Below are 12,715 nucleotides of genomic sequence, written 5' to 3'. Positions count from 1 at the left end.
GTAAGTGAAATTGTTTAGTGTTAAAGCAGCTTTATGACATTGGGCTGAGATGATGAAAGTACGTTTAAGGGCTGCCTTGGTTGGGTTTTGTCGTCTTGGCGTACGGTTTCCTGTGATTGATTGTTGAACTGGTGGGGGATTGGTAAGCTCCTCATTGGCTGCAGGAAAAATAGGATCAGGTTGGAGAAAACGTTGACAGAAATCAAGCATAAACCCACAAGGGAAAATCATTGCTTGATAATGTAAACAAAAAGTTGCACCCCTTATAAGGTGATCCTGTATGATTTCTTCCCAGGTTGTATGGTAAACTTGGGTGTGATCTATGTTAAGTTGGCAGTTACACTCCAACCCAATAACTTCAACGGACCAAGCCAATTTGTTATAAGGTAGGGGTAACAGGTAGACAAACTCTATACTGTACATCTTATATACCTATAGTTTGGTATTTGGGTATTGAGCACTGTATACTCTGTACTTTCCTGAGTTTTGTCACAGGCAAATCACTCAGATGGGATTCAAAACCATGACCTTTGCATTGCTAGAGCAGATGTCTCATAACACGAGAACATTGAGCTAGCCCGGTAGCTAGAGGAAGTTTAAATCCTATGTGTTAGCAGTATGTAACGCAACAATGTAATAGATGTATATCTGTTCATCTTTGTATTAGTAGGTAATTCTAGTTTGAATAGCAGAACATAAGATTCTATTTACTTGCAAAGGGTGGTGGAGGGGCCTGAGACGTAAGGGCCTGCTGTGCCTGCCGTAGTCTCCCTTGACGAGGGGTCAAAGGTTGCTGTGGTGCTGCTCGATAAGAAATTCAAATTCATTAATAAACAAGCGTTTAAATTTCAAGTTAGTCGTGCTTGGAAGTCTTGTGGCTTCACATCAAATGGTGCTGAAAGAGAATTCAGCCTAGCGATAATGAGACGAGTGTAAACACTTAATCATTGACAGCTTCATCGGCAGCTTCATTAATTCATTAATATTTGATCGAGTACAAGTTCTAACTGACCTACATTATACATTGTTCAGGCTCTAATGTACAAAACAATTCTCACTAATTTCATTAGGCCATGAACCAAGTAGTTTTAGCATTGATCTTTAATTTTTCTGGACTTTTCTTTTGTTCATCCACAGGGAGAAATTAGAAAGGTTGCCTTCAATGCTAGCGGCCGGTAGCCCCTCAAACAAGTTCTGCAGTCCAGTGCTTTTCCAAATAATATACAGTTGACTCCCGCTATTACGTTATTGCCTATTACAAGGTTCCAGTTAAATAATAGGTTTTTGCTGGTCCAAAACTGCATCGTGCGGTTTCAATGTATTTAAATATGGATTATAGTATGGTAGTAACATGGTTACCACGTTCAGATCAACGACCCCCCCCCCCCTTAATTGACCTTTGAGAAAATGATTGCAGAACAAAGGGCAAAAATTAAGTCACCAATAAAACAAGCTTTTATTATTAAATTTGTGTGGATATTTTAGTGTTCATTGTTAGTTTGACTATTGAACGTACCATTTAGTTTGTCTGGTCGGGCAGTCACTGTGGTAAGAAGGTAAAATATTTGAATATTTTATTACTATTTTTTGATGTCTTCCATTAAAGGTAGATTACAAAAAAACACAAAAAAGTACAAAATCTCATGGGTTTTAATTGAAGTTACAACATAATCTTTGGAGGGTAGTAATTGTTTTCTGCTCTTTGTAAAATATTTTTTTAAATAATGATAATACATGTACTTTATAGCCAAATTTATCTTCATAGAGTGCACAATTTCCCACACATGGGACTCAGAAACTGGACTACGAAAACCTCCTGGTTAATTCATATTGTGTTTATGGTAAACATCATACTTCAACTATCAAAATGACTTAATATAACATTCGGAACAACCACATCATCTTAGCCTAAACTTAAACCAAGGTGGAGAGAAGAAAGTGTCCATTCAAGGAATTACACAACACAACCATCATGGCTAACATTTCAATATTATCCTTTCCGATGAACTAGCCATAAGAACAAAAGTCCGAGGCACTAGACAACTTTGGAACTGGTGAAGAACTTGAACAACATCCATGAGCGATATTGCTAAGATAAGACAATCATTCATGATGAGTCAATACTACATTTTGAGTCAACCATTTCAGACCGTTCAGTTGTGTATCAATTAACATACAGGCAGGCCTGAAATTTCAACTTAAAGGGGCAAGACCATTTCATTTTGCAAAGGGCACTTCCATTGTAAAATCTGGAAGTGTATGGGACACTTTTGAAGGGGCACCAAGGTCAATAACAGGGGAATCAAAGGCCATGGCCTCCATATAATTCCAGGCCTGATGAAATTAGACATTACAACAACTCAGTAATAACATTGAAACTTTACCAGCAAATGTATCTCCATCTGTGCCAAATACTGAGCCTAAATACAAAGAGATTTCGATCAAATGGTAAGTTACAACAAAGTTTGGAAACAAAGTAGTAGTGTTTATGGCACTCAGATTAGTACTAAAAAAGTGCTAGTCTTTCATCAAGACTTCATCATATACAATGTGGATTTATAAGTCAACTCACAACCTAGTCTTGTCTCAAGAAATTCAATGTGTTAACATTTGTCATGTAATCATCACACCTGTGTTAAAATGAATCATGAATCTTACTAAAACATGCTATGTCTACATGTCACATAATCAAATACACAAATCAAACAAACAAACAAATGAACATTATATTATTGTGATGAATTGATTTAGAAATTCGAAAACAAGTGGGCGAGACCTCCAATATCTTCACACCAAATTATCTACCAAAAAAAGTGTCAAATCGTTATTTTTGTCAAACAAAGTGCAAGAAAATATGTTATTTGTGGAATTTGAATATTCACCACCAGCTCTACTGAGGGACCTGGACATTGAATCAATCCAAGTCCGAGATGTTTTCACTCCATCTGGGAAAAAATAATGCCCGGATAATAACCTTTATTACTTACATCCTGCTTTATCATTTATTATTTCCTGTAAAAAAAATGTTAGATTTGCTGTATTTGAAGAATAACAACAATAATATGCATTTACAGGGCTCTTTAAAACTTTGTAATAATCTTAAAGTGCCATACACTATTAACATTCCTCTTCATTGGGCCTTAAGCATTCCTGAAACCATCTCAACTCCTTTGGAGTATGCAGCACCGGCAAGTAAATTGGCCCACTGTTGCTGATCATCAACAGTAACTACCAAACCAAACTAGCCCTTTTCAGTCTGTATACAGTAACCAGACTACAAGTTTCCTCCAAGCCTCATTCTGATAACACTGGTTCGAATAGGAGAAAAAGTGAAATGACAACGTAATGGTAGACGGAGACAGTGATTGACTTACCTGGGTCCGGGTCTAGTGGGTTTCTCATGCCATAGTAAATGTATGGATCTGTAGAGTTGACTCCTCCCGGTGGTGCAAGGGCGCTACTGTAGTTATTGATACTGAAAGGTCTGTATAGAGACAAATAAAACATGTTCGTCAACACTTAGGGGTATTACAATTTAGTGTTTATGAATGCTGAAAAGCCCCGATATGGTAGATCCTTGCCTTCCATCTCTAGGGCAATATGTGGATTGGGTTTTCAGTACCTTCCTGACTGTGTGGATTTCCCTTGAATAATTATCTGGGGGTTTCCTCCCCTATCTAAATTTAAACTAAGCTAGTAAAGTGAGTAAGGCCACTTTTCTGGAAGACCTTGTATTGGCTTCACAACCGGAAAAAATTAAATGACATCTGGGTTTGGGTTTAGTTTCAGTAAAAGAGATAGAAGACTTACCTCTCAATCATAGAATTCCCCTCTCGAAAACCAACGCCACCTAGACGTGACTTAGCTAGTGCATCCTCCAAACCCAGATTGGGTACCTGAGGAGGTGGCACCCCACCCACTTGGGCATTGGGGTAAGGTTGGTTGATGAACGATGGTTGGTACCCTTGAGGTGGTTGAGTGGGTTGTGGTTGAGTGGGTTGTTGTTGGTTGGGTACTGGTGTCCGTGAAGACCCACGTTGTGTACCGAAGCCTTCAGACTAAAAGCAAGAGAAAAATTATGAGGTTCAAAAAAGGAACATTGTTTACAATCTAACTTCATTTTCAGGAAGATTTCATAGAGTGTTGTAGAGCGATGCGGCATTTACATGTTTATGAATTGACTCCCACAATGACGGCAATGATACTGGTAAAAGGAGCCAATAGTCATTTATTTACAGAATAATTAATTTCAAACTTTGTAGAGATTCTCCTACCCTTTTAGCAGGATCTGATGCTCCGCTGGCATTGATACGTAATTCGTCTCGTTTCTCCCTGTAGGTAGGTAACAAAACAGTGCAATAAGTTAGACATCAAACTTACATTAAGTGAAAAACTTCAGGCCATTGCAAAAACCTTCACAATTCGCACTATTTTTTACCGTGAGAGTGTGTGTGTGGACCAACTTCATGTGATGCAAAACAAAGCATTGGTTTTTCCATTGTTAATATTATTATTACTACATGCATATTATTACTTTTGATGAAACTGTAATTGTGATGCATGGAACTTAGCCATTGAAAGCACTCTCATGTACTAAAATAGGGTCAATTTTAATGCATCAACAATGGGTATACAGGAACACTTTATCACCAAAGTCAACAAAAACTCAGTTTGCAAATAATAAAAATGTCAACCTGTACTCTTAAGCCTCAACCACACAGCTTGAAAAACTGTTTGCTTAGCAGATACAGTTTACCAGCCAAGATGCCATTTCAATGTACACATTTTTCATTGGGTCCCCCCCCCCCCCCCCCCCCGGGAATTTTCGCTTTGCTGCGAATATATTTTCTACCTTTTTTTGGCATCCTGTGCTTCTTTCATCTGTTGTTCGAGCTCCTTGCGATACTGCTCTTTTTTCCTCCTAGTAGCACTTGCTGTATCACGGTTACCTTCAATTAGAAACAATAAGAAGCTGATTTATTGAGTGTTTTTTATTCACCGAGACTGCTAATCTTGGCGCTTAGGAAGAAACCCACACTTTGATGACCTAACCACCAGAACTTGAATTCTATACTCTAAACTGCTCGGCCATAACATCCTATTTGATTCATAATGCCCTGACGCCGTCAAAACTACAGGATAGAGCGAGGGACATGCTTACCAATGGCTATACCCACTTCCTCTGTGGGTAGCGTAGCTGATTTAGCTCTTGGTTGTTTGGTATCCACTGCATCATAGCCTCGATTCACAGGTGGCTTTTGTCTGTAGATATAAACAGCACAAATTTGATTGATGAACTCCCAAGACCAGTTGTATTTATTAAGGTAAGGTTTTAGGTGAGGTTTGGGGGAGCACTATGTGAAAATTTCTTCTGAGTAATTCTAAAAAGAACAGGTGGTTGACAACTCAACGTTTTGATCAGTATGCTCTGATTGTCGTTAGGAGAAAGGCAAAGTTGCAGCCAAATTCAGAGCTAAAGATTGGAAAAAAGGTCCTTTAAATTCAAAAGCCAAGTAGAATTTAGTGGTTTTCCTGATGTTTATATTACCTTTCCATCTCCGGTAAGGTACGACTTCGTCCGCCACGGCTTATACCCTACAAACACATAAAAAAATAAGGGAATAAGTATACCAAGTTACGTTTTGTGAGGCTAGAACTGAAAATTCTGATTGACACAATCTTCTAAGGGAGATCCAATGGGTAAATTTTAAATGACTTGAGGTTGAACTAAGACATATTAAATAGAGTGGGATTTGAACCAACGAACCTCCGGATTAAAGTACTCTACAAACTGAACTAGCTAGTCCTATGTTGGTGGCCTCCTTGTTTTGTCAACATCTTTGTTGGGGGGGGGGGAATTGTAAATGTTTTAGAAGGAACAAAGATATATTGACTAGAGTGGGACTTGAACCAACAACCTCTGGATTAACGTGCCGGCACTCTACCAACTGAGCTACCTAGCCCTATGTTGGCGGTCTCCTATTTTGTCAGTATGTAATGGAGAACATACCCAGTCATATCCAGGGTCATTGGCAAACTCTCTTCCATCTGGTGGTCTGTCGTAGCGTGGGTTTTCCGCTGGCGGATACGCCCTGTTTACGGGAACAAAATGTAGTCACTGTTACCAATTTTCACAAAAATGTACTTAACACATCCTTTAGATAAACATTGATGTTTATAGCCCAGTTATAGTGGCAGTCGTTTGTTAAGTATGGATAAGACAAGACAAGATGCATTAAGAGACATAAATGCACTTTCCTAGTATAAAACCTAATCGCACTAAATACAGTTGTTTGGTATAAACAACACAGGGAGTATTGATGTGAAACTTTACTGATGCTGTTTATCTTGATGTAAATCTTACCTTCCATTTGCACCTGGCTGGTCGCTGAATCGGACTCTCCTGAGGATAGAGCAATAAAAAAATCATAAATGGGTATAACTCCCAAGAGAATCTCATTGAAACTAATTAAGTTTTGAAGGATGATCTACCCTGTAATGTTTACTTTTTTGAGACTGGTCCCCCTCTGACTTTTGCTTAGCGGAAAAATGATTAAGCACTAATTTATGCTTGGCAGAGCAGTGAGAAAAATCTTGGTAAGATTTTATAAATATCTTTATAATATCGTAGCAACATTGTTGTCATTAAGTGAATGAAACATCAATGTAAAATGCACACAGTCATTTATGGAGTTAAGTGGATGTGCAATAATTTAACCAACACATTTCAACTTGCCTTCTGTCATATTCTTGGCCGTAGTATTCTTGCCTTGCTCTGGAATATCTGCCATCCTATCAAAACAAAACAATTATGGTCAGTCTTAACTCTTTGTGAAATTGGCCCACATCTTACTTGCCAAGCAAAGTGTGATGTCACAGAACAAAGGGTGCTTTGTGAAACTGAGCCATTGGGCTTTTTCAAATACCCTGTCTTAGGCTCCGTCTATGTTTGATGTAGAAGTACTGTGTAAATAGCTCACAGCTCCAACATTAATTACTAACCCGAGCCAGAACCCGAACAAACCTAGCTATGGAAAAGGCTTCTGGGTACTCTGTATACATAGGGGCCATGTCAAAAGAGGCAATTTAAAGGCAACCAGTTCAAGGCAATTTAAGATAAGAATCCATTCACATTTGAATATTCACATAATTTTCTTGGGAATCGTTAGACATCATTTGAAAAATTGCTCTTGTGCTACCAAAGTTCAGTCTTGTCATTAGCAGAATTCCTTTGTCTATACCAGGAATCTTTCTGATAGACATGGCGCAAAACAAATGTTGATTATTATTATAACTGTTTTGATTTATTATTATTATTTAACACCCTCATCTTTTTTACATGGTTATTGTTTGTACCTCAGGATATCTGTTGAGGTGAGAGTCACTATAGGATGGTCGGATTCCTCCACGAGGTTGGTAATAGTCGTAATCTTCATCATAGCGTCTGCACAGAAGAGAGGAAGAAGTCAAATCAATTAGTCTCACTCCAAACACCAATGGCTTATCTTAGTTGGTACCCACTCAATACATAACTGTACCCACTCTCCCTTCAAACACCAACGACTTATCTCAATACATACCTGTACCTAGCCTCTTCCTCTCTCTTACGCCTCAGCAGCTCATCATATTCTGGCTGGGGTGTTCCCCACCCTCTCCGTGGACCTGGTGGGGGTCTATCGTCATATTCTTTTAGTATGGGGCGTGGGGTTTGGGACGCCGCCTCTCTCCTTCGGTCCACACCCCCTCGATCCAGCCCTCGATCCCGCTCTCGGACTTGCTCTCGCTCCAGCCCTCGGTCCCGGGGCTCATCTGGCTGTCTAGAATTGTAAGGAGGGTACCCATTTTGGGGAATCTGACTTGGGTTTTGGTTATCCTTGCCTGTGATTGGGTTGTAAGACGGTTTCTTGGTCTGCTGATAAAAATTAACAAAATACTTGTTGACACAATTCTAACTACAATCACACCGGGAAATTTCATCTTTGAGAGGGCAAGGCCATTTTCATTTAGCGAAGGGCACTTTCATTGACAAATCTTTTGAAGAAAACTTTTGAAGAGACACCAAGGCCAAGTTGACCAGGGCAACAGAAGTCTTGGCCTATGTGTAATTCCAGGACTGCACAATGATTTGTGATCTTCTTTACAGAAACTATTTGTGCCTAACAAAAATCTATATTCCCACTGACAAAAAAATAATTTATCAGAAACTCAAGAACATGTATAACTAATTATTTTCCTTTTTTGCAGATTCTTTTCTCAAACAAAGATGCCTTTCAAAAACAAAACTTAAACTAGTTTTACAAGATGAACTAAAAGCAAACCACAAGACTGCTAGTACTATTTTTGTAAAGTATAGAAACCAACTAACAATGTCTGGTGAAAGCTCCTGGTTCCCAACTAGTGGTTTCTGCGACAATCTATTTCCTTTACTCTTCAGGAAGTCATTGTACTCCTTATTGCGTGCGGCACGTGCGCGATCCTGGTTGACAAAAAAAAGGATAAAAATGAAACAATTGTTGATAAACAGATATAATTGATGTATACTTGGTTTGTGGTAACACCATGTGTAAAAATCCACTTGCTGGTAGATTATGTTCTTTTAAGATTCTGTCTTACTACACATGCTACTGGGCGGAGTATATTTTTTCGGAATCCGGGAGACCTCTCTACAAAATCTTTTTTTTTTGGGGGGTGGCTTTCAGAACACCCCCCCCCCCCCTTTAGATGTGTGGAATGGTCCAGTATTTAATATGAAGGTCTTTTTAACTTTCTGTCAGTTTTGCAGCTGGGAAAAATAATGAAATACCTAACGATCCCGATCCAAGAGCACAGGACTTGACAGAACGTAAGTGAGTACAAGAACACAGTTTAGTCACTGGGTTTAAATGAGTACAAGAACACAGTGGTCAGTAGGGTTTAAATGAGTACAAGAACACAGGGCTCAACAGGGTTTAAATGAGTACAAGAACACAGGGCTCAACAGGGTTTAAATGAGTACAAGAACACAGTGGTCAGTAGGGTTTAAATGAGTACAAGAACACAGGGCTCAACAGGGTTTAAATGAGTACAAGAACACAGGGCTTAACAGGGTTTAAATGAGTACAAGAACACAGGGCTCAACAGGGTTTAAATGAGTACAAGAACACAGTGGTCAGTAGGGTTTAAATGAGTACAAGAACACAGGGCTAGACAGGATTTTACCGAGTTGATGAAGTTGACTGAGAACTTACCTTAGCTGAATCTCTGCTGGGAATTGACAGCGATCCTCCATTATCAGGAACATCAGGCTTCCGAGGGGCAAACCTCAAATCCTTCTGAAAAGTTCAAAAGTTGACTAGGTAAGTTTTGTCCACAAGTATTTTTTATCTTTCTTGTACTGTAACCAGGGAACCTTCAATGTGAATGCTTTCTAACCCGTAAGCCTAAAGATACCAGTGTCCAATTTCATGGTTTTGCTTTAGTAAAGAATCGGTGCTTACGGAAGCAGGGGCCACTTCTATCTTGACAAATTATTGTCAACAAAATCTTTTGCTTTTGGCACATCAGCCGTTTATTTGCAAACACACTCAAATGCTTATTAAATTATGAAAATTGCTAATTTGAGCATAATATGAAGAACACTAATGCTGAGCTAAAAATAATTCCCATAGGGTCAATTATGCAGTCTGCCTCTCCCTATACTTTGCAAAGTCTTTATCATTTTATGTATTTTTAATCCAACCATAAAAAAATTCATAAAGACTCACTTCGGCCATGAATTGTTTATACTCCTCTTGTCTCTCCCTTGCAAGCTTTTCCTTGATGTCGTCATGGCCACCAGATGGGACAGCATTACCTTTATCCATGGTAACAAGGCCAAACAAATAAAACAAATTTACATACTCGGTTTCCGTTGTGGTTTACAACTTGATACAATAAAAAGTAATCATTGTACAAAGTTTACATTTGAGAAAAAAAAACAAAAAAAAAAACAATAGAGATGATTTTAAAATAATAAAAATTCAGTTAATTCTGTACCTTTTCCGGTCGATGCTGGTGGAATGTTTTCTTTGAATCCGTTCCTGCCGGTAGGCGGGTAGTTGCTTGGTGCCTCCTCCAGGACCTGGACAAAACGTATCAGCGGACATTCTTGCAAATTCATTTTAATGAGGGTTACTTTGTTTTTACTTTTATGCTTTAAAGGCAATGGACACCTTTGGTAATTGTCAAAGACCAGTATTCTCACTTGATGTATCCCAACTTGTGCATGAAATAACAAATCTGTGAACATTTTTACTCAATTGGTCATCGAAGCTGCAAGAGAATACTGAAAGAAAAAACATCATTATTGAACTAATTTGAGTGCTTTCAGATGCATAATAAATGGCTTCAGTATTTGAGTGATAAATTTCCTCTTTAAAAAAAACTACATTACTTCAGAGGGAGCCGTTTCTCACAGTATTTTGTACTATCAACAGCTCTACAATGTTCGTTACCATGTAGGTTTTTATGCTAACATTTACGTTGAGTAATTACCAATAGTGTCCAGTACCTTTAATATTAAATGAAGAAAAACAAAACAATCAACACATTTACAAATAATTTTTATGTTCAATATTATCTAGGGCTGGATTTCGCAAATATCTGAGATTGTCTTTAAGATGTGAATCTCGTGAACGATTGACTGCGAGTAGCAGAGCAAAAACCTACATAAAATGTATCAGTTGCTACAGAAAATTCATCATTTGCAACCTGATAAGTAGCATCTCGGCTCAAATTTTAAACTGGACCGCAGGCCCTAGTGCCAGGGGTTTTACATGTAGTGTTGGGCCAGTGAATTTATGCTCAGAACGGAAGAGTCCAGGGGCCTTTCTCAAACCTCGTATTGGGCTCCGGCTCATGCCTGGTCTGCTGATGTTCGAACCACCGCGTGGAAAATACACGCTGCTCCAAAAATTTATCTAGGCCGGAAGGCCGGTTCATACTTGGTGCTTTTCCACTGCGTATGGAGCGTGCAAAGGCCCAGGCAAGAGACAGAGCATAAGCCAAGGTTTGAAAAAGGTCCCAGCAGTCTTGAGGAGAGCGTAAATAGTCAGGGAGAGAATTTTTTTATAAAAACAGATATTTTCTTATTTTACCCTCTCTTCAACTTTTGCCCTCGACTATCTGAAGAATTTTTGAAAAGTCCTTGTTAGAGGAATGGTCAATCAAACAAACTCAACCAAGAGTTGAGCGTAAATCCTACCTTACGCGTGGTCTCTTGCTGCAAGTCATTGCGCTCCCGGGCAAGTTTAGACTTCTGCTCTTGTATAAACCTATCAATATCCTCAGCCATGGTGACAGTTGAATTTGTAGATGATGGTCAGTTTTTTTTATCTCATCATTATTAATCCTTTCAAAACAAGAAAAATGCAAAAAGAAATTAAAATAATTACTAGGTACCAACATAACTTCCAAATGCCTGATCAGGTTTTTAAAATTTTAATTTAATGTAGGTACTGGATCTGGATAAATATTCTAAAATGTTCTCAATATTCTCAATATTTTTCTCCGAAATTGGGCGCAGGGGTGTCCAGGGAAATTATTGGTAAAAAAAAAAAAAATGCCTTAAAAAGATTTGTAAAAGTATCAGTCTGCTGCTTAGCCCCCCTTCTTGGGTTAGCAGGTTAGGTTAGAGATTATTAAACATTGTAATTCATCATCATGTATTGTTCACTGTTACCACGGTTAAATAACAAGGTAAAATGTATCTATCGCTCCTCGGATTTAAACATGATATATTAGCCTATCTATCTAGCTAGCTAGCTCCTGTTATTTATGTAGCCTTGCTTGTAAATGTAAGTTGTAAGGATACCGGATAGCTTATTCAAAAATATCAACTAGGCCCCTAATCATGCTAAATAATACTTTGGCTAATTCAATTGTAAATTATAATTCCTACTTCAAAGTTCAAGTTCTACTTCTTTCTACGTTCTACGTGATAGGCCTACTCGGCAATTAACATGACACATTTTATTGGTTGCTGAACATTTTTTATAATAATAAAATAACGTCATATCCCCACGGTAATAGTAAAATACTATTACTAGGGTAACCGACATAGGCGCGCATATGCTCTGTCCGAATATTGGGCATGGTATTGATACCATAGCCCTCGCACAGAAATTTCACGGACGACATTATTGTCAACACAGTTTACTAAAAAAGGATTGCAACTTGACAACTGTAAACAAAATTTTAAATTGTGAAACTGAGATATTGAAACACATTATTTAAAAAAGTAGAGACATTAGTGCATGCCTGGATGGCCATGCATTCCTCCAGTATATTTGAATGGTACACTTACCGGCTATTTCGTAATATTTTTCCAGGTTTAAATTCAACATCTTCAGTCGACTTTGATGTTACTTCGATATTGAGCGAAAATGTTTCACAAAAATGCTGTTACGTTCCCAGGGACATGGACTGCAAGACAAATTGAGTACGAGGTTGAGAGTAATCTCAGAGCCATTCGACAGGGCGCCCTCTATATACATTTTGGTTTTGTAACACTAATAATTATTGATAATAGTGGCAGAATGGCCTGACGTTTCGACCCTAGCAGAGTTGTTCTCTGAAGGTTTATTTTAAAGATCATGCTATTAGCTGTTTATTTGCTTTCATACCACAGGTCATTGTGGTTGGTAAGCAGTTGCAACAGTTAATTAAGTTTTCTTATGTTTTATTTTCAAAACAATGC

The 12,715-nt window shown here is 38.3% G+C and overlaps 1 protein-coding gene across 1 annotated transcript in view; it reads right to left on the bottom strand.

The window, feature by feature from the left end:
* LOC117304356 (centrosome and spindle pole associated protein 1-like) overlaps positions 1-12,394 on the bottom strand; it is a gene marked incomplete at its 3' end in the record, with an annotated part of 42,390 nt that extends 29,996 nt beyond the window's left edge. Inside the window, 17 exon segments of the mRNA XM_033788760.1 lie at positions 3,375-3,484; positions 3,811-4,058; positions 4,275-4,332; positions 4,853-4,949; positions 5,162-5,262; positions 5,549-5,595; positions 6,011-6,092; positions 6,365-6,403; positions 6,737-6,792; positions 7,357-7,444; positions 7,581-7,912; positions 8,366-8,476; positions 9,228-9,311; positions 9,744-9,832; positions 10,015-10,099; positions 11,222-11,368; positions 12,323-12,394. Coding sequence (XP_033644651.1) covers positions 3,375-3,484; positions 3,811-4,058; positions 4,275-4,332; positions 4,853-4,949; positions 5,162-5,262; positions 5,549-5,595; positions 6,011-6,092; positions 6,365-6,403; positions 6,737-6,792; positions 7,357-7,444; positions 7,581-7,912; positions 8,366-8,476; positions 9,228-9,311; positions 9,744-9,832; positions 10,015-10,099; positions 11,222-11,311 — 1,717 coding nt within the window.
* Between the last annotated feature and the right edge of the window lie 321 nt (positions 12,395-12,715).

This window comes from Asterias rubens, chromosome 21 (assembly GCF_902459465.1).
Source record: "Asterias rubens chromosome 21, eAstRub1.3, whole genome shotgun sequence".
NCBI classification, from domain to species: Eukaryota; Metazoa; Echinodermata; class Asteroidea; order Forcipulatida; family Asteriidae; genus Asterias; species Asterias rubens.
This window is presented reverse-complemented; position numbering and strand designations above follow the sequence as displayed.